This window comes from Corapipo altera, unplaced genomic scaffold, assembly GCF_003945725.1.
Source record: "Corapipo altera isolate COAL_440 unplaced genomic scaffold, ASM394572v1 63, whole genome shotgun sequence".
NCBI lineage: Eukaryota > Metazoa > Chordata > Aves > Passeriformes > Pipridae > Corapipo > Corapipo altera.
In genome coordinates, this window is record NW_020884928.1 from 3,837,429 (window position 1) to 3,858,986 (window position 21,558).

The 21,558-nt window shown below is 36.9% G+C and overlaps 1 protein-coding gene across 1 annotated transcript in view; it reads right to left on the minus strand.

Annotated features, from left to right (window-relative positions):
• Positions 1–200: 200 nt before the first annotated feature.
• The window catches only part of LOC113954393 (macrophage mannose receptor 1-like), a 30,619-nt gene continuing 9,261 nt past the window's right edge, over positions 201–21,558 (minus strand). The window contains exons 10-29 of the mRNA XM_027658627.1: positions 20,665–20,813; positions 19,628–19,821; positions 18,254–18,381; positions 16,977–17,064; positions 16,265–16,409; positions 13,951–13,986; positions 13,686–13,849; positions 13,115–13,182; positions 12,196–12,296; positions 11,736–11,875; positions 10,662–10,776; positions 9,859–10,034; positions 9,070–9,172; positions 7,448–7,677; positions 6,792–6,957; positions 5,268–5,414; positions 4,089–4,205; positions 3,085–3,252; positions 1,291–1,320; positions 201–905 (exon numbers count right to left, since the gene is read on the minus strand). Of these exons, the coding sequence (XP_027514428.1) occupies positions 661–905; positions 1,291–1,320; positions 3,085–3,252; positions 4,089–4,205; positions 5,268–5,414; positions 6,792–6,957; positions 7,448–7,677; positions 9,070–9,172; positions 9,859–10,034; positions 10,662–10,776; positions 11,736–11,875; positions 12,196–12,296; positions 13,115–13,182; positions 13,686–13,849; positions 13,951–13,986; positions 16,265–16,409; positions 16,977–17,064; positions 18,254–18,381; positions 19,628–19,821; positions 20,665–20,813 (2,710 nt within the window). The 3' untranslated portion in view covers positions 201–660. The remainder of the gene's footprint in view (positions 906–1,290; positions 1,321–3,084; positions 3,253–4,088; positions 4,206–5,267; positions 5,415–6,791; positions 6,958–7,447; positions 7,678–9,069; positions 9,173–9,858; positions 10,035–10,661; positions 10,777–11,735; positions 11,876–12,195; positions 12,297–13,114; positions 13,183–13,685; positions 13,850–13,950; positions 13,987–16,264; positions 16,410–16,976; positions 17,065–18,253; positions 18,382–19,627; positions 19,822–20,664; positions 20,814–21,558) is intronic.

Consider the following 21,558-nt stretch of genomic DNA (forward strand, 5'->3'; position numbering starts at 1 on the left):
TATGCCTCCATGTTCATAATTGATAAAAAAAACATTCAAAGCCATAGAATAAGACTGTTCGCCAAGATTTATTTGTTTTGCAAAATCCAAGTTGAAGCCATGAAGGACAAGTATTTGCATTTCACTTGTAATATTATAACAAGCAAGATATATATTTGTGTAAAGAGTGAAGACAGGGACAACAATGGGGACAGACAGTCCATGTAAATCTTTGTTTATTCCAAACACCACTTTACTTGAGTAACAGTGTGCATGCTTCAGTACAGTATGGTGAGACATGCTCAAGGTGCAGGCATTAGGGCTGAGTGCTCAGCAAAAAGAGTGCTCAATATTAGTCTTGACTCTGTATGAATTGCTGCCACAAATTTCTAAATAAAAAAACCACTATGGTATTAACCCATAACATTTAAATCTAAATTCCCACTAGTCCTGTTGTTTTTCATGTTTGCCTAATTAGCCATTTTGTGCAGTACCAACTTAATCAATACCTGAGAATATTTATTGAAGTGCACAGAGCAATAGTTCTTCATCCTTACCAAAGGAATAACTACCAGTTTTACTTCATAGTAGAGGTTACATGCATCTAATAAAGACTAAGATTTACTTTGTTTCAGCTATATTTTTTTAAGCTTAACCATTTAGTTTGGTTGGTTTATCCCATCAGACAACACTGTGTTCATTTTTTTCTTTGTTGCTGGTAGAATCACTTTCATTGTCCCTTCCAGATAGGGCATGGCTGCATTCTATCTGTCTGCTGCACCACCTCTCCTTTCTTGCAGTTCCACTTCGAGTTTTGATCTTGAATGCAAAATAAATCATGAAACCCATCCCTAATAAAATGATGAGGACCAGAGTAAGTAGTATCCACATATTCAGGTGACCATTGGCTTTGTCCCTTTTGGCAACTGTAAATAAATACAAAGCAAATAGAAATGGATTAACTGTAGCCATAAATAAGTATGAAAACTATAATTTCCCCCCTTTTTAATTACAAGGGTTAAAATCTATCATATTGTCTCTGGGTCAGTCCTCCTCATTGATTTTAGCATGCAGAAGAAGGAGCAAAGAGGGGATGATCAATTTACCAAAGCATTTGCTTATCCTGGGATGCCCTAAGTGTCCTGTAGGTACTGCTATATTATGCTGGGAAAGAATTCAATGTCAACTAAGTAAATTAATCCATATAAATAAATATATATAAACCAAATAAATAATAATAAGTTAATTAAAAAACTCAAGTTTTTATTTTCATGTATCTTTGAAACAATTTGGAAGGAAAAAAAATCCTACCTTCCACATTTGCAGTTGCTTTAAGAATAGCTGTCAAAGATAAAGACAAGTGTTTAGTCAAAATCTAAAAAGGTCACATTTTTTCCTAACAGTTTCATGTTAGCAAAAGGTCTGGTAATCTGCACATCATAATTTCTCCTGGAAACACATCTGCTAAATTAACAGAGATGAAAAAGTGTGACACATATTTACTTTAATAAAAATGCATTGTTTTGCATATTAAAGACCTCTTCTTGCTTCTTATTTTAAAACCAAAAAGTGTCTAAGCACTGGTAGTTTCTGACTGCTTTAGATGGACTCCCATTTTCTCCCATTCCACCGGGTCTGATTCCTGCAGAGACTGGGAACAACTTGATCAACTGCTGAGGATATTTGAGTGTTCCCGTACTGCACACAATTGCTTTGAGACCCAGCAGGTCTTAGTTTACCAAAATTCATTTGCATCTATAATTAAATTTGTAAGCGTAAGTTTTCTTGTGCAGCTTTTCCCGGCTGTGCACAGAGGGCGCCATCGGCAAGGTTTTTCCTGTGCACTGGGTGTGAGCTGGTGGGAGTTGGGTGGAGGCCACGGCAAGGGTGGATCTTCCCCATGGGCAGTAGGACCCCCAGGCAGAGTGGGATACACCAAGAGCTGGGCTGCTGCGGCAGCAGCAAAGCAATGCATTGAGCTTTCCTGTGTTGGTGAGCACAAAGGAAAAGTGGCTGTTGAATTTGTTCCATGAAAGGTTGCAGAGCTGGCTGTAATGGAATGAGTAGTTGTGCTGAAACACTGTTCTGCTGGAGAACTCCGTGTCAGGGAATATCCTCTGTACTTTAGCTTGCATGTCGGGGCCACTCACAGTCAAACCCATCGAACAAAGTGTGTGTTGACAGTGAGTTTATACTTTCTGACACATCTGGTAAGAAAGAATTAGCATTCAGTAGTGTCCATTGCCTAACTACCAAAAGAAAACTAGGAGTTTTCTTAAAAGGAGGATTTTCCTTTTCAGAACATGCCCTGAACACTGCCGGACATTGCTGTGACTGCTACTTCCCGCCTCAGCTGCAGCTTTGCTTTGGGGGCGAAAGGATTGAACCTCAGAAACATCCTGAACCTCAGTGTTGTGAAACAGGGCAGGAAATCAGGCTTTTTTTCAGAATTAACAGTTAAACTTCAAAATAACCACATGGCTACTTGGCTCAAAATATTCTGATATTTCTACTTCCTGACCGAAGCAGATGGTGCTCAGTTACACAGAAACACAATATTAAAAAAAAAAAAATGCTAACCAAAACACTTCTACTCTTTTCAAAGGTCACTATATGCTCTCTGGATCATGCTTCCGTTCTGTTGTTATTTAAATAGGATTGCTTCATCCATCTCCTACTGGAACAGCATGTATCATAGTACAGCAAGAGGAAGAGTAGCAAATTATTGATGCAGCCCTTGTTCCATAGAAAGACAATAGGAATGTTAGTAGGAAAAGATGGGGTTAGTAGGAAAAGATGTGTTTATGTTGGAGGGGAACAAAACAACAGAGGAGTTTAAATTTTTTTTCAGAAAATATTAATAATTTTTAATTATTAATTGAATATTCATCACAGAATGTAAGAAAATCTGAGGTTATGAAGCAAGGAATCATGAATAGGGCAAACAAAAAAAGGATAACTCGATATAAAAATATTTTTGTCTGAACACTGTAACAGGTGATAAGCAGGACTGTTTTATGTTGATCTTTTGTAATGATCATATTGTGCTAGTACTACTGAAAAAAACCATAAACATCAAGAACAAATATTAAAAAATTCACTTACTCTTTGGCTTCTTACAAATAAAACCCTTTTGGGAAGAGCAAGGAAGGATACTCCAGTAACCCGTGGATGCAGACAACTCCACGGAATAATCGAGCTGGTCCTCTGAGGGCTGTCCTTCACTCCAGTTGACAAAGTCTAAGGCACTGTTGTCTTGCCAAAGCAGTTGCCCTAATGTTGCAAATGTTAGTATCAATACTAATAGGTCCACATGAAAGGTCTTCACCTTAGTGAATATTAATGCAATATTACTTTATTCAGCCTAATAAAGCAATAATGCTTTCTTCAAAAATTCCATCTGCAGTTGTTTTCTAATGCATTTGATTTGATTTTATTTGATTCCCTTCTCAAAAAGGGTATAATTGCTTTTCCACGTTATGATTTGCAGATTTTTCAGTCATAACTTAGTTTTAATTTATATTGCTCCATATTTTTGTCTAGAATACTAAAGTTTCAAACTGAAAAAAGCTAAATCTATGCTTTTTTATTCTAATTTCTAAATAATTATTTCAGCAACACCCAGTGAAAATCATTGCAACTTTTATTGCAATGCTTAAACACATGCTTAGTTAAAATTAAAACTTTTCTTTTTTTGTATAAACTCTGAAAAAAATTTTTGATGTTTCAATGAGCTGAAAATAATCTAAAATAAAATCCTTTCTAACTGTCTGTGGATTGATACCAATGTTTTTTTGCAGATGTGTGTTTTCCACTGCACTCTTTAGCCAGCAGCCTAAATTTCTCCACAGTGAGACAGAGAGAAGCTTAATGCTTTGGGTTCTGGCTGGACACCCCCAGCTCCTACATGGGTGCTCCTCAGCCAGAACATGTTCCCCACTGGGAAAGGCTTTCTCACAGACCAGGAATAGGAGGTGTCCTCAGAGAGGGCTGAGGTCAGAACTTCTCCTGTACTTCAATTAGTTGCTTAAAAACAATGTATCTTATTAATATTTTTGCCCATTTAATAAAGTCTATTTATGTTTATTTATAGTACTTAGAATAGTTACCCTTTACATTTCTGTAGATTCCTATCCAAAAGCCACTTGTCTTGCTTGTGAATAAGTCTGCATGTTCTACTAAAAAGTTGGATTCAGCTGGATCTTCTACAGAAGTCAACGTACCACCTATTAACAAAACAACAGAAGATGATTGGAGGTATCTCCAACATAGTTACAGCTTTTGAGATAGGGTAAAGTTAATAATAAAACCTCTCCTGCAGGCAGGGGGTAAACAAGTATTTGAATAGAAACCACAGAATCATGTCCAGCTGTAGAGGAACAGCACAGACAGTGACTGATGTCGTCAGAACTGAAAGACACGAAAGCACAGTGAAGATGATGATTTTTAAACATCAGGCAAAATGCACTATATTTTCAAGTGATTGGATGATATTTTTTATAGGAATTATGGATGATTATTCATTTGCTCTTTGTGGTTTGACAGGATGACACGTAGCAATTCAAACTGGCAATGGTGGTAAAGTAAGAGGTCCAAGAGGATCTAAAAAGATATTAAACAGAGGATCCATTTCTTTTGGGCAGTATAGTGCTTCCTTTTCTCTTTCACAGCCTCCTGAGACAGGGATGAGGCAGGTGATGACTCAGCAGCATAGGTGAAAGAGTGCCAAGGTGCAGCTCCTGGCCTTGGCCAGGACCAGATGTCCCCAAGGAGGGGGAGGGAAATGTTTGCCTTCCTCTGGCTCTGCAGTCTGCCAGGGAGCCTTGCTGGTCGATCGAGGGCTTCCAGGCAGCACATGCAACTCCTTTCGCATCGCAAAAAGGTGATATGTGTTAAAAAGAAGTGATTGTTATTATGATATTTACTTCGACTATTGTGTAGGGCAAAATATGGAAAAGAAGGGATAAGGCCAGAAACAAGTGTTTTGCTTTGTTTTGTTTTGATTTTTTTTTAATTACATAAAATTTAAAATATTACTATAAAGAGAAACTTTGTGAAGGAAGAAATATAACAAGAAACAAGCACAGCTGAAAAATAAAAAAGGAAATCTGATCACCTTAAGTTCAACATAGCTGAAAAGCACAGAATGGTAGAAAATAAATGAGACATTTATTTCCGCTTTTTTTAGTATTTGTAGATTTTGCAGTATTACTTTTCTAGACTTTTTTTAAAGTCTTCTTTTTTATGTTAAGATTGAAATCCTATCTTTGGGTAAAAAGAATAATTACCTGATTGAATGCACTGAGTCACAGACTGAGCCCAGCTCATTTCATTGTCATTGAAGTAATAGCAGTGGCTTCGGAAAGGAATCCAAGATATGTGATCAGATTCAGGACATTTTCCAATATCCTGTGGGGGATCAGAAGGAAGTACATCTAGAAGAAATAAGATATTATGGATACTTTCTTTCAGTAGGGATCGCAGTTCTTCAGATATGAAATCAAGTATTAAAAACACCTTTTCTTAAAAGTACTTAAAATATTCTTTGGCACACAGTGCTAGAATTATCAGTGACTAAGTCAAGAGTGACTATGAGGAACAGGAATACTCAGCGGCAAGTGGATGACTCAGTGTGAACCTGGACTCTTCTGTGTTACTAACTGAATCAAATTTAGACTGTCTCAAGGATATTTGAGTGTTCAGAGATTTTGGTTCTAGTTTATTTTGTTATAATCAACAAATTTGTATAAATAAAAGAAACAGTAAAAAGCAGAAAAAAACCCCAAACCCCAAACCAGATAACTCCAAAACCCTCAAGATGTTCAAATAAGTTTGTTTTTAAATGAAATGTCATCTAAACACTAGTTTACTGTGGAAATTTCCCATTTGATATTTTCCTCAAGATAACAATCCTTACATAAAATTTCTTTCACTCTGACAATGCATAGAATAATTTAAGGCTCACTGAACGTTTATGTAGTAGCCCCTCATTTTTCTGCAAGCAATGATATTATGGAAAGAAACAGCAACATTGTCAGTTAGTACATGTGTTTTTAAAGCAAAAGTTGCAAATTAACAGATATGAAGTTCAAAGTGTGGCCTGGAAAAGAAATTAAAAAAAAAAAAAAAAACAACCAAACAAAAAAAACCCCCACAAAACCATATCAAAATAAACTCTGAATTTCCATTAAGTCTGCATCACTAGAGCTAAAAAGTGTTACTGTATTACAAATGAGAAAGCAAAAAGGTTCAGTCCGATCCTGAGGTTTGCCTACAGCTTTAACTATGTAGTATTTCTCAGAGGTACCCATAGAATCCCTAGGAAGTATGAACTTTTTTTGGATCAATACCAGACTCTTTTTTTATTAGATATAACTCTCCCTCCTTCACCCAGTTTTTAGAGTCTTATAGAAATGATGTAATAATCAGTGTATGAATGATGCATATATGTTGAAGAAACCAAATTTATTTTATACTCAATGGACTTCATTTATTATAGGCCTTCCCACAAAACCCCTTTCAGCAAAACATTTTACATTCTAGACTTCATGCAAAATGTTTAATGCTCCCACAATCTCTATGAGCTGTCTGCCTGCTCCCAAGGCAGCTATCACTCCAGTCCAGTAAAATGGCAATATCTTGGCTGGTGGATGACAACACCATCCAAATAAAGTATTGTTCTTGCAAAATAAAGGTAATGACATTACATACTCAGGCTTATTATTCCTTTATATGTACTTAGAAATTTGTATTTCAGTCCAAGCAGATAAAGCAAGGTTTCTGCCATAAAAACAAAAATCACCATAGCTTACCCTCAAATTTTTTGCAGAGAGGAAGATGTTTTTCATTACAAGATGCTGTTTTCCAGGCCCCAGAGAGCTCCAGATAGACACAGGCTACTTTCTGTTTTGGTTCTCCATAGTCCCACTTAGAAAAGCTTATTTTCTCTTTATCGGTCCATCTATAATAGCCAGAATTCTAAAATTGAAACAGACATTTAACATAATTTTTCTACACTCTTCATCTGCTGTTTCAGGTAAATGGAGTTATACAAAAGTACGTGTTCAAAGTGATATATACCCCTCAGTTTGTATATCTGTCCTAATACTGTTAAAATACTGGTTTAAAATACTGAATCAGGATTCAGCAACATAAAAACAAGACACAGCAGTATGCCTCCCATGCTGGGAAACATGAAACCTTTGGAAAGCTCAGGTGGAAATAGGTCTCAGAACTGGCTGTCAAACAAGCATGTTAAGCTCCAGTGGAGTTTTGAGGAGAAACATTCAGGAGTAAACTGCAGCTATCACTATGAAAAACCTGAGAAAATTATTACTTTGTAAGGAAGAAAAGATAAATATGCAGGAGCAGAAATTCTTGAGTCTTTGTATTCCTTTCTCCCCTTTTTTGCTGATAGTAACCCAATCATAGCATTTAACTGCACCAACTACAAATTTATTAATCTTACCACATTGCTGTTGAGCCCAATCCATAAAGGCTCTCCATATTGCACTGCCTGCAGCAGCAAGAATATATTACTGTAATAATCAAAAATGCTGGCAAGCTCTGAAAATTTCTCCTTGCAGGCTTTTCTTGCTTCTTCCCAATTCATTATAGAAGGAATGATTAAATAGCTGCTGTTACCATAATGGATGAAATCAGAATCTGGAACACTTGTGGAATGAAAGAGTTCAGGCTCTGTAGGAAAGAGGTACAAATTTGAGAGGAAGGGGAAAATTACTAGCTGTCAGATAGCAGCATTACTTTTGAGTAACATATGAATATAATGTGGCAGCACAAGGATCAAGTAAAAGCATTTCTTATTTAAAACGCAGGAGACTTACTTTAATGGTAATCTGGAATTATTTTAAACTATAGTGTAAATAGTGTATTCAGGAATTAGGGGAGGCAGAAAATTAGCTGTGTGTATCTATAGACATACACTGACCAGATGAAATTATGTGAATACTGGTCCCACCAAGATCCTCTGCCCAGAGTTCTCTATGTCCCCCACCCTCAATGCAGATGAAGTTCCTCCCAGGCACAAGCACAGGACAGGGTCTCCACGTCACTTCAGTCTCAAAATAGGGGTGAATTTCATTCTAAGCAAGGTTTGTGACCCAACTGCTACATGTAGGATGAAGTGAAAAAGGAAATTGCAGTTGTGCCTTAAATTATATATGCGGAAGTAGAAGGCAAAGGCCTTAGAGCCAGTGATGGGGACAGAAAAAGGGACGAAAACTGTCTTTGTGTTCAGCTACTGCTGAGGATGCCCTGGCAATTGTTTTTGCTAGTGTCATCCTCGTGCATCTTTCTGCACTTTGCATGGGACAGAGACTGTGAAACATCTGGCCCAGCTGTGGCTTCTTCCTGTATTTTTACTTGTTGCTCAGCAGTTCCCTGGTTTTATTCCTGCAAACTCTGCAGTGTAGCTGTGCTCCGGATATGTCTCCCACCCTGAGGCTACACAAAGAAAATTAGAACTTTTGCCCTTCTGAGTATTGCTGTTCTTATGATATGAAGGCGTTGCTAGGGACCGACAAGCAAACTAACCAGCTTAATTGGCCTCACTTAACCCCTCAGTTGGAGGTCACTGTTGGATTTGTCTTTCTGTACTGTACTTGCAAAATAATTAGATTCAGATGCCTATATCTGTGACAGTTGGGTAAAACACAGATGGCTAACCATTTCTGTCAATAGAGAACAGATATTTTGAAGGCATAGCTCTTCTAGGAAGCCAGTTTGGGCATTTTTCTCATGATGAGGCAGGTGAATCCTTCCTTCAAAGTATCTGCTTGCCACATGCAGGCAACTGATTTAAGTGTGGATATCTACAGAGTAGGTGAAGTCAGCCTCTCTGAGTGTTGATAGGTGTGCTGAGAGGGTAGAGGTGGTAAAACAAAAACTTTTCTATAGTCCTTATTCCAAAGTGACTTTCGTGACTGGAATTCCTTAGCTGGGGAAGTAACCCTGCTTCTCTCACCCCGCCTGCTACACTCACAGCCATGCAGTTGCAACTAAGGACTTAAATGCTCAAATTGTTCAGTAAATGTCTTGCAACAAAAAATACCTCTGAAAATTAAAACTTACTGCTGTCCATCTGGCAAATATAGCTTTTTTTATGCTTGCAGTTAGTATTTTCCCAAAATCCTTCTTTATCTGCAGATCTTTTCGTCATTGCAATACAGTCAGTCTAGGAAAAAAAAACAAACAAAATCCCAAATTGTTGCTGATAAAGTGCAAAATGCCCAGAAAAATAATAGAAATAGATGTGAGAAGAAAAATGTAATAGCTTTCTTTTCTAATTTTCTGGCTCTTATTTCAATTTATTGCTTCTTGGAAATTAAATGTATTATATTATATATCTTAAGCAAATGTACTTTCATTGGCAGAGTAATGCAAGAACTTTTGTCAGTTTATTAAAATTCCTGGGAGTGTATCGACGTTATTTTTACTATGTAGTTTATGTTAATTTGTACTGAATTTGTTGTAGTTTCATTTGGATTCATGCCATACAAGGTAAAACAGTAAACCAGAGTAAAAATCACAGCTAGCAATATGGAATATTTTTAGTAAATATAATAATTCTAATAAATATAATTAATTCTAGCAGTAAATATAATACAGCATTCATTTTCTGCAGTTCTAGACTTCCAGAAAGGAATGACAATAAGTGTGGACTCTAAACATGCCTATTAATCTCTGAGTACAGCTTTAAAAATTTGGTCTTCAAAATATTCAGTTACCTTCTGCTTTAAGATATTGAAAGCAAGATCTTAATTGAGACAGAAGTCAGGCTGGTTACTTGGATCTTGAGTATGTTATCTAAGCTGTGCATTTTCTGATTTTTTTCTGTTTACTTGTATTTTTTCTGTTTACCTCAATATACTTCCGGTCAGCCATTACGTATTCATCTCTAAGTGGGAATCCTCGTGCCCACTTAGAATAGTCAAATATGCTTCCATCTGTCCAAAGATATGTATCCTCAGAGATAATGTCATTCAGTCCAATCCATGTTCCATTGGCAATATCCTTTAGCTGGAAGGTGAGGAAGGCTAATAAAAAAATAGATTAAAATAAAATAAAATAAAAAGTAGCTAAGGAGTGTCCTTTCTTCAAATACCATGTAAATGAAAGTACAAATAAAACAACCAATCATCTTTTAAAAATATTGGAAATATCAAGTTCAGTATTGTTAGGCTATGAGCTAATGGTAAAAGATAAAAATAACAATGGGTAGTTGAACTGAAGCAGTTTGATTTCAGAGGAAAAAAATAAATATTTTTTTGATAAAAATTATTTAGGCTTCCTGGAAATATTATAGAAATGGGGGCTAGGAGGGACTTCGAAAGGATTATTCAGTTTTCCATAATGTAGCATCAACTGCACATAAGTAATTTCTGATGGATGTTTGTTTACTGTCTAACTTGAATATCTGTGAGCATTTCCTGGCTATAAACTATTACAATTTATCCCATCTTCCAAGTCCATGGGGAACAGATCATTCTTTTCCTTCTGCATGATGCTTTTGTATCTCACTCCAGTCTTCTCTCTGGATCAAGCAGCTGTGGGTCTTCCTTTATAGGTTATACTGTCTAGATCTGGAGGACATTTCAGCCTCATCATTAGATTTTAAAATGTGCTGGCTTCGAACATAATGCTGTAAGGCTCAGGTGTCATACCTTGCACTTGATCATTGTGTATGGAGGCTAAATTTCCCCCTAATTCTATACAAATTCTTCTTGCTGAGTGCCAAGTTAGTCTCTCTTCTTCTCTGGATCCAAATATTTTATAACACTGCAGAGAGAGTAAAGGATCAGTAAGAATTTCAGGCATCAAAAACCTTGATTTGGATCAATTCAGTACTAGTCCCTGCATGCAAAGAGCAGCAGATAGGGGATTTGCTAAACATGAATCCTGTTGACCAGTAAGAAGATGACACAGCTAATCACAGCAATATGTGCACAGTACTTACACACCTGCGGGGTTTGTACTGGGGAACAGCAGACAACCTACAAAAGCTTTTGAGGAATTAAGTAGGTATCCAGAGTGCACAGGTCATTTCAGGGACATTACTGAAAGGTGACTGTAACAAACGTGGATAGTGCCTTCCTAAATCTTCGATGATAACTGAAAGGTGAGGGCTCCTCCCTTTTTATGGCCTTTGCATAAAAAGCTTTTCCTATTGATTGCATTGTGGGATTGATGTGTGGTTTTCATTTGTTGTTTGTTTGTTGGGGGTTTTTTAAGTTCATATGTTTGGGTTTTTTGCTTAACTTAGCAGAAAGCAATGCTTGCTTGTTTTCTATATTTGATTTTACATTTATTGCTGTTTGTTACTCAGCTTAAGATGAGTTCTGTGATAAGTAGTTACATATGGGAAAGTGTGACCTTTCATATTTTCATCTCAGTGTTACTCAGAAAAAGGGTCTTACATTTACAGGTAAGGATAATGAAACAAGATTTCCATGCAGTAAGTGTGCTGAAATAACCAGAAAATTCCAAAAACTGGAAAAATAAGTATGGCCAAAGGCATATGGACATCTACAAAAATTGTAACTTCAAACATTCAAATCACCTTTTTTGGAGATTTAGTTACAAATTTACCAACCTGGAAATTTACTACACTGCTAACTAGATGCCTCTTAATAAATTGGTATATAAAGACAGAAAATTTATATGGTGAAATAAAAAGGATAGTTGGTTTCTTCATCTATAGAAAATCTGCTAAATATGGCTGAGATTTATTACTGCACCTTATTGTTAAACAAAAGCCAAGTTTCAGGGCATCCTCCGAGAGGTGGAAGTACAGTAGGAGCAAATCCTGAGTAAGTTGAATTATGCCTTTCACAGATAAAGGCATTTTTCACAGCACAGCTTATATCTTTCCAAAAACCTGAAAAGAAATTGAATACAGATAATTATTGTACAGATTACGGAGAAACTCTGGTACCACCACAACAACACCACTCAAGACAGCATTCATAAAGCACAAATGAAACACATTGACCCAAATACACTCCTCCTTCCTCTACCATATGTTTGTCTCCTAATAGTGATAGCATGGTTTCAAACCTTGGCATGTTTGTTATGAAAAAGTGTCAGTATTTTGAACTACCTCTTTTTGGGGTAGCCTCAAATTTAAATATATACCAAACATTTCAAATTTTGATGCTAAATTTTTACCCAAATATTTCTTGTTGCCATTTTACTCACCAAAATCTTGTGACATTATCACACAGTTTTCATCATTATTTACAAAATTGGGTTCGTTTGGAGCCCAGGCAACATAGTTCACAGGGGTCTCATCCAGCCATCTGGAAGAAACAAGGGGACAGTGGCTGCCAGACAGACATCTCCAGCAGTCAGTCACAAGGTCTGCTTAGGCAGAGGGCTAAGCAAGGTATCAGCAGTGACCAGTGGGTGAAGGCTCTACATATCCCAGAGAGGACATAGCGCCAGCATTACTGCTGCTTCTCATCTGTTTAATACTATCACATTCAAGGCCCATCAGCAGTCCATGGACTTCCTTTGCATCCCAGAAAGGTGTCCTCTTGAAAGTCTTCTACAAACAGATTGTTAAAAGAGGTTCTCTACCAGAAATTTCAGAAAACCTATTGGATGAGATGTTGCTTATGCTTCTTGCTTCCAGCGCACATAACTTGAACTACTGAGATTAACCTGATTAAACATTTCTATATACTTTTTATCAAAACTTCCTAGACTTTCTCAGGCTTTCTCAGACACTGGAGATCTGGTCAGAGTAAATCTCATCCTTAGGTCGATGTCTAAATTGAATCGGGTGAATAACATCCTAAAATGAGCTGCCTCTCCTCACTAACTATGCAGGTTTGCTTGGGTGTTTAACTCAGTTCTTTCAGTGTAAGACATTAAGTAAAATGAGTCTCAGCCATGAACTTCTATTGGGTTTGCTCTCCCAGATTTGGAGAAAAAAGACATTGCTTAAATATAGAAGAGTGTTACACTTCTGATGTAAGACATCTTGTGAAAACTATCCAGAGGTCAGTTGCACAACAGTTACTATATTATAAAACAAAAGCACACACAAATGCTCCCTAAAAGCAAGATGAAATTACCACCATTTGTTGTCCATTACCAGTTTTCCTTTACTCACCTGAATTTCTTATCAAAGCTGACAACTAAGCCAATGAAATATGATTCCCATTTGTGTTTTGTGTAACTCTAAAACAAAAATAATTAAAAGTTAAGCACTAACTCTTCCTCAACATCAAGCAAAAACCTGGAAGCCAATTAACCATGCCTGTGATTATTTTTTCCTATTTCCTTTTTTTTTTCCCTGCAGGATTTGAGCCTCAGGTAAGAATAATGTAGGTTTAGACCCAGATTTCAAGCAGGCAACAGGGATATGTGGAACATCCTAGAGTAAGGAACTCACTGGACAAGAAAGCAATAATCACTGTTCTGAATACGACATATATTAGAAGAGATAAGCAACCTAGGCATGAACTATCCTTTGCTACACCTTTAATGTTTGCATGCCATTTTTCTCTACCTATTAAAAACAGCAGTAATTTCTTTGCAGGTCCTGAGTAAGTCTATTGTTCTATAAATAAACAGTGTGGGACAATAGCTCAGGACTCCAGCCTTGCCGAATAGTTAGTCTGTTCCTTTTATCATCTGCTCTGCTTCAAAACTCAATTTTAATTAATAGGCTCAGTGCTTACATATTTCCATAGAAATTGTCTTTTGCTTTCATTGTCAATGACAACAAGATCTGCAAAGTTCTTCTGACAAATTCTCCGTGCTTCTTCCATGTGGACACGTTCTCTGCTGAAATAGTACTGCTTATCTTCATATATAATCCATCCATCACTGGTGGATTGATATTCTGAAAGATAAAGAATCATTTATAATACATTCATAATCTGGTCTGTACAAAGTCTGAAAACTATACCATAATCAACTTTTTGAAAGAGGAAAGGATCCTACCAAGTTTGTAGTCCGGTACAGGTTTTAGCAGTGTACCTGTAAAATAAAAGATCATCATGAGCAACATTCCAAATACAAAAAAGCAGAGGGGTTTGCTTTATGTAGTTTAACATGCTTTGTATAATAGAGGGAAAGAAATTTCAACAAACAAACAAACAATGAATTATGCTAATGCATTTTCAAGAATTTAGAGCACATAACACCACATTAAATTATATGTATAATTTAGAAACATTTATGTAGTGAAAAACATGTATTTTGCAGCATATATATGTATCACCAAAAGCACTGACTTAAACAATCCAGAATACACAGTAAACTCTTGGTAAACTGACTTTACTATGAAAAATTATTTTAGCGTTTTTCTTGACATGCTATGATTAACTTTTTTTATATTCTTGGGACTAGAGCCAAAACCCATCATCCAGCCAATATAGTAATTTCTAAAGCTTATCTACATCATAGTAAACTATTTGCAAGTACTGAAAGCTTAGTTCTTGTATATTGTTAATACTACACGTAATTTCCAGTGTCTCAGTGCATTTCACCTTTCCTGATGTCTGTTTTTAAGAGTTCTGTAGAGCCAACAGATATGAAACCCAAGTTTCTAATTACAGGATGGACCAGGAGGAAGCAATTAAGCTGTCACTATTCCAGAACCAGCTATAGACTCTCAAAAGTAGCTCTGCTTTCATTTGGATGCCTGTTATTTTGTACTTCTGGACTACTAATTCTCCTAGATTTCTTCATTTCTTCTGTGGTTTGATGGAGAGGAACACATTAGTATAGAAATGACAGGAACACTTTGATGAGAAATAAGTAGGGAAAAAAATGAAAAATCGAGTAAAATTCTTTTGGAGTCTTTCAAACATTTTATTCTTAAGTATTTAGTGAAGAACAGAGCTAAAATCATTTAAATATCTTAATTATTACTTTACAGACTTCTTGTCATTTTGATTTTGTTGTTTAATCCTAACATAGGTACAGCATTCATTGGTTTTCTGAAAAATCAAGTATCTCGTGTAAATATGTGTCTTAAGTGAATATGAGGGATTAACATCTGAGCATGTCTTCTCTCACATTGATCATCATATAATCTAGACTTGCAATAACAAGATCAATTTCTTTAATTTTTCTTGCTTTTGAAAGGTCATCTAGGATCAAGATAAATTGATCAGAGTTTTTGTGTCATGGTTTCTGAAGTACTTGTGAGTAATCTCACCAAGAGCAGAGAACCACATCTGTATAAAGCAGCAAGTTCAGCACACCAAATAAGGCTGCACAGGATGTGCTGCTTCGAAGTGGTGTGCAGAAATCAGTGTTTGGATGGCACATTTGTGTGACTAATCTACCCACAAGGGAACAGTGATTCTTCCTTCTCGATTAAGCAATTTTTCAATGTTACCATGGTGCCTTATTCACCCTTTGAGGGTAATGGTTTCTTGGCAGTCATCAAGTATTAGACATACTCAGTGTTTTTTATATAACTGCTTATCCCTTCCCCTCCCTACTGTGCCTCCTACTAGTTCCCTGTGTGCATCCAATTTTCTTTTCATTTCAAGAAGCTTGTAAGAGTCTCCTTCTCCACAGAGATGCACACAAATACTCAGTTTACAACCGGGATGTAGAAATAGGACTGAGTAAACAAAACAAGTTCTTTAATTATCAGTTGTCACTTGTGGTCTTCAGCCCATGCAAACCCCATTTTCCACTGACAGGCTTCCCAACACACCTCAGCCAGGTCCGTTTTATGACCCTGGTGCCAGTTTTAGGAGTCTTGGCATTGGGGCCTTGCTTTCCAGGCAAAGCTAGTGGATGCAGGAGCCCATCAGGGTTGCACCAGACTCTATTTTTGATCAGCTTTTCAGAGTTTCCAGTTCCTATAGCAACTGATCACTCTCTTTAGTTCCCATTATTTGTTTCACAGTGGGAAGCAAAGCTTTTGTCTCTGTTATACAGAGAAGTCTTAGTGTCCTGCATCTTTGGCTATCCTGGATATGCCTGAAGCAGATAGAAATATAGGGAGGAGATAAAAGGAGAGGAGATAAGTACCTTTGCTTTGCAAATTTATTCAATCCATGACAGAAGGAGATAAAGTCAGAGATAAAGTAATAGGGACATCTTTAACTTCCTGCATCTGAGTACAATTGAAATATCTCAATACATTTCTCTTGCTTTATGTGTTGCCTTCATTATAACTGGTTTTAAAATGAACAATTCCCAGTATTTTTCTTCCTTTTAATTTGTTTGAATCCATAAAATTCGCTTTTGAAACTTGGGTTTATTGCTGCAGTTAAATGAGGAAGTAATATACCTTTTTTTGTTTCACAAATCCAATTAAGCAAATGTTCACAGCGCAAATCATTCCAGCGCATTTTGGGTGATCTATTAAACATAACACAATGTTCAAGTTCTTCACGGTTGTTGGGTTCATCTTCATCCCAGTTCTCATAAATTACCTGTGTTGGAAATACGTGTCAATTACCATGTGATTTGAGCTGAGTAGAAGTAATTGAGATTGCCAGTATAACACAATTTCAGTATTTTATAATCTCAAATACCTTGTTTATGGGATCAACAGGAGTTCAAATAGGTCTGAGAGGGCTGTGAAAATCATGCTAATCAACTGAGTTTCCCAATCACTCCCTGAAGAAGGTGCAAAGATCACAGGGTACAGAAAAGCTGATGAAAGAAAAACTTATGGGTGGAGGGAGTCATGTTTATCTCACTTTATGAATATTGGCAACCTGACTTCCTGTATCGCTATACAGCACTGTCTGTTTTGGGATGCTGTGAAGGTCTAAGAGCATGGACTGTTGAAGATGGGATGTAACATAGTACCGGGAATGAAACAGGGGCAACTTTGTACTTCCATTAGTGTGTTAGGACAGTGCACGGGAACTATTTGGCTGCTGAATAAAGGGTTGCCATGCACCTGATGAAGATTTAAAAAGATTGCAAAAGATGGCATAAAAAGATGAAGACCTTTATATAAGTCGATTAATATACAGCAAATAAATACTCACAGGGGAACCATCAATCCAAGCAAATCCTTCATCAGGATTTAAGAGAAACAAACCAATCCAGAAAGCCTGAGTGTTGAGTCCTTTGTCCCTAAAATAATTCATACAATATAGATTAATGAGTGTAGAAAGAAAGGCCATGATATAAATGCTGGAAAGCATAGACATGCTACTTTCTATCACACCTGAACTGGAAGCTGTGGCCCACAGCCAAGCTCATCCCCTGCACTCTGTCAGGGGGTTATATAGTGCTCTGTACTGGGACAAGTCTTACCATCTTTGAATATTAGGTAAAGGACAAGTGATGTGACACAGAGTTAGCTCAGGATCCCGTACCTGTGGCTGCAACAAAGCTCTTGGCTGTAGTATGAGTTCAAAGACAGAAGCTTTAGCAAAAATAAAATATCAATAGAGTTATAATACAATTTAAGTAATAAAAAATAGTGGAAAATGCTTTTCAACTGCTTTGATTTGCTTCTTGGCAATTCCTAAGTAGTTTATTTAATAGTTCATGCTATTTATCTTGTCATACCTATGAACCAAATAAAATAGAGTCCTATTTCATTCACTGCATAACACGAAGGTTTCCCTCTACAAAGATTTCATACTCTAAAGCAAGGAGGCTTAACAGACAAAACCACATTCAACTTCTCACAATACTGAAATATATTAAAATGAAGAAAGGTGAGATCACAAAAACTTCTCAATATGACAGTTTTTAATCTATTTGAGAAAGTAAACCTAGATTCATCACTATATTAAACACTTTTGGTTAACTAGTTGTATATTAGATGTCATTGAGATGTCTTGGTATTATGGAATACAATCATAATAGTAATCTAATTTAGGGGGAAATAATGTCATAGCTTATCATGAGCAAGACATGGCATCTACAGTGCTATAAAAATTAATTAAAATTAATCACTGATTTCAGGAGTGTTCAGTTTATAGTCAGAAAAATTTCACATTAAGTCCTTGCATTTTGGCTTACATTACAGAGTAGCTGAAGGGGTTTTTTGAATGAGTTGGTTAAAGTATGAATTACAGCCAGTTACAAAATATCACAGAGCTGAACATTTTATTTTCTCCCTTTTGGCAGAGGGACTAACTTGTTAAAAGTTGATCAGATCTGGACAACAGCCTTGATAAAAACCTGTGATGAAAATTTCAAAAATATCAAAGCCTCTTTGCTTTGCTCAGCCTCTTGCTCAGGTCCAGATATATTTTAAGGAATTTTGTATTTAACATAGCAGGAACATGAAAAAGAGGCAAGTACTCACGATGCTAATTGCCATAATAAAACTTGATCTTCTCTTGTATTGATTGTGACTAGATTTCCACCTATTTCTCTACAGAATTCTTCAGCCTCAAACCAAGACTTCTTTTGGTTTCCCTCTCTCACAAAAAACTGTTGAGAACAAAAAATAAAAATAAATTTCTAAATGTGCAAAGGATATAAAATACGTGTAATTAAAATTGGTGTCACTTTAGCACCCCTTTATTCTTGAGTGAGACAACATAACATCTGCCAAAACCTTTAATATTAAACGTTAGAAATGTAAAGTGTAAGTATTTTTTTCTTAGCATCATCTATTTTAAAATAAACCAAGAGTAGAATAGGCATCTGAGGAGAACAAAAGCTATCAGAATGTACAGAGGAGAAAAAAATAATCTATAGTCTAATTGGAACTTTGACCACTGAAATGTTCAAAGAAAGATAGAAAAGCTTTAGCCATGACACTTCACAGTAGAAAGCAAGAGATTTTTGAGAAATTGAAGGTGAAGGGAAAGGCAATAATTTGGAATAGAAAAGATAGTATGGATGGAGAAAGGTATTTGGGAGAATGTGGGCCGTGGCTGGGGGAGAGGTTTTTGCATGGTGGTGCAAGCACACAAATAACTGCACTTTTTGCTATCAAGTGCATGCATTCTTGAACTAAGGACATACTTACGGAACCAAATGCTTGACATTTTATTGAAAGGGTAATCAACAATTTGGTAACTGGCTGAACCAATACAATGATAATCAGGCGTGACACAGAAGCTGAGACCCTTTACAGAACTAAAATCAACTCTGGCCTCCCAACAGGCAGAAAGTCTCAAGAAAGCAAGAAGATACTTATATAAAGAACTGGAAGAGCAATGCTGCGTATTTACTTTTCTTTATCTATTTTACCTTTTCTTTCTCTGTATTTTTTTTCTTTGTAAAGGCATTTAAGTTAAATCAAGAGAATGCTCAAAAGCTTTATTTGCTGAAGAGTCACCAACTAAACCTGGATCTAAAAGTGTCACTAAGAGTATTGCATGCTGTGTGAGAAAAGGTTGGCAGAGGAGCATGTTTTTTCTTAGAAACATTATCTTTTGCAAGTGACACTGCCAGTTCTTGAGATGCAATACTATGTTTTTTGCTGAAGTTTGAAACTCCTGGAAGCAAATAAATTAGGTGAGGTTCTCATCTGGCATTTAGACAAAAGAAAGCATATTTCTAGCATTCTGTGTTCATCATTTTCTGCTGTTGACTTTTATTATATTTGATGGATTTTTTCTCTTTTTTTCCTGTCCTCGAATACCAAAGAAAAGATCATTCTCAAAAAGTGCCCCAGCATCACAGTAACTCACTCTCAGACTCCAAGTGCAGGGAGACACACACTTACTCTGAAGCACGAGTCTGCCTGGGAGGATCCATCCCAACCTTCGGCACAGGTGGCCACAGGGACCTGTCCTGGAGGAGCAGTAGGTGGCACTCCCATTGCCCACTGTTTGCAAAGATAATTTGATGTCTTCTCACAGCTAACAACATCCCACAATCCAGCTGCAGTTCCCATGGCAACGCACCCTTGCTCTTTTCCTTTGTGATATGGAAACAAAATGAGTAAAATCAAGCCTTAATAGATTTCTAAGGAATAAGACCTATGCTTTTAATCAAAGATGCAGATTATGCAGATTAAAAAAATGTCCTGGATATAAAACTATTCTTATACCTCCTGCCAGAGGCCAGATATGGACCAATGAATCTCACAGACACGGGTGAGATTGCCAAAATCAGAGATTTGTAGCTTTAGAAAACAAATCTTCCTTATCTTGCCACTGCAGGGAAATCACGGGGCAAATGGCTCTTGATTATATTTACATATGTAATAGATGATCTGATAACTACTTTGGAGTACTATCCTTGTAATTCAATTTCAAGAAGACTGATACCAAGTACAACAGGTTTGTTTTAAGGCATAATTAGCTGGTGTGAAGGTCAGAGCTCCCACATAGATGGTAATCTGTATCACTGAAATGCAAAACAGCTGGATGTCTGCTGCTCATTTATCCCATATGCGCCTCGTGGGTCAAAAAACTGCCCAGAATATTTCTTCTAAATCTGATGAGTTGTTATTAACTGATGTTGAAAAAACTTGAAAAAAAATGAGACCATTGATGTTGTTAACTCCTGCACAATATTACCTTCAGTCTAACCTATTAAAAATCTGTTTCTGTACAACTTTGACTTACACCGACACCTGACACACAGCTGTGACAGTGCTTGTTGCACTGATGTCAAACACAGGTGTGAGCCACTGACAGCTACAGGTAGAAAACATAGTGCCCACTCTAATTTCTAACTCCAGGGGTTTGAAAGTAGAAACCCATGTGAGTTGCAGCTGCACTCCTGTCACAGGGTTTGAGTCCGTGCAGAATTTACCTGGCATTTCTGTGTTCCAGTGTGTGAAGTGAGGAGTTTCACCATTGGTCCACCTGAAACTCCCTCGTTCTTCTGTGTCAGAGAGACCAATCCAGAAATACTTTTCAGACCTCAGCCCCACCAGACTAACCAGAAAGGTTTGCTCATTTCTGCAGCGGAAAACAGGGTTAATTCACAGCCTGTTACCTTGCAATATTGATCTAAATGATACAAACAGAGTTATGCTAATGTGATCCCAAAACAACAGCTCCTCAGTGAAGTTCACGCAAAACCTCAGTAGGCTTTAAACTGCAGTTGAAAGAATTTCATAAGGGATAACTTTCTCTTTTCAGCTAAAGGCATCTGAAAGGTCACAAATCACTGCTTATATGGGCTTCTAGTTGTATTCTGCTATTTTCATTGTCTTGCCGAATCTTTGAGGTGCCTCAAACAGACCACCAAGACAGGACCAAGCTGTCAGCTTTGCTAGCCATCACCTCTGATGGCAGTCATGTTCCTCAGAGGCCGTGAATCCTGCAAAGCCTGGCTGAGATGTGGGTAGGTTAGAGATTATACATTCTGACTGCAGGAGGAGGCAGGTTCTGGGGAAGATTTCCCACATTTGTTCAGAATTTGGCTTAGAATGTAGTTTAGGAAAATATTTTTTTAAAGCTTTCCTTTCATGATGCCAGAACACCAGTCAACAAGTAGATGAAAAAAACCAGAAAGCAGAAAAAAACAAAATCACAAAAACCATCCCCAAAACAACCAACCCCCCCCCAAAAAAAACCCAGAGAAGTTACTTTAATTATTAATTGAAAGATAACAGAAAACTCTTTAACTCAAAACCCCCCTCAAATATGAAAACTGCTATAATAAAGTAGAAAGTCCTAAAACATTGGGGTGTTTGGTTAG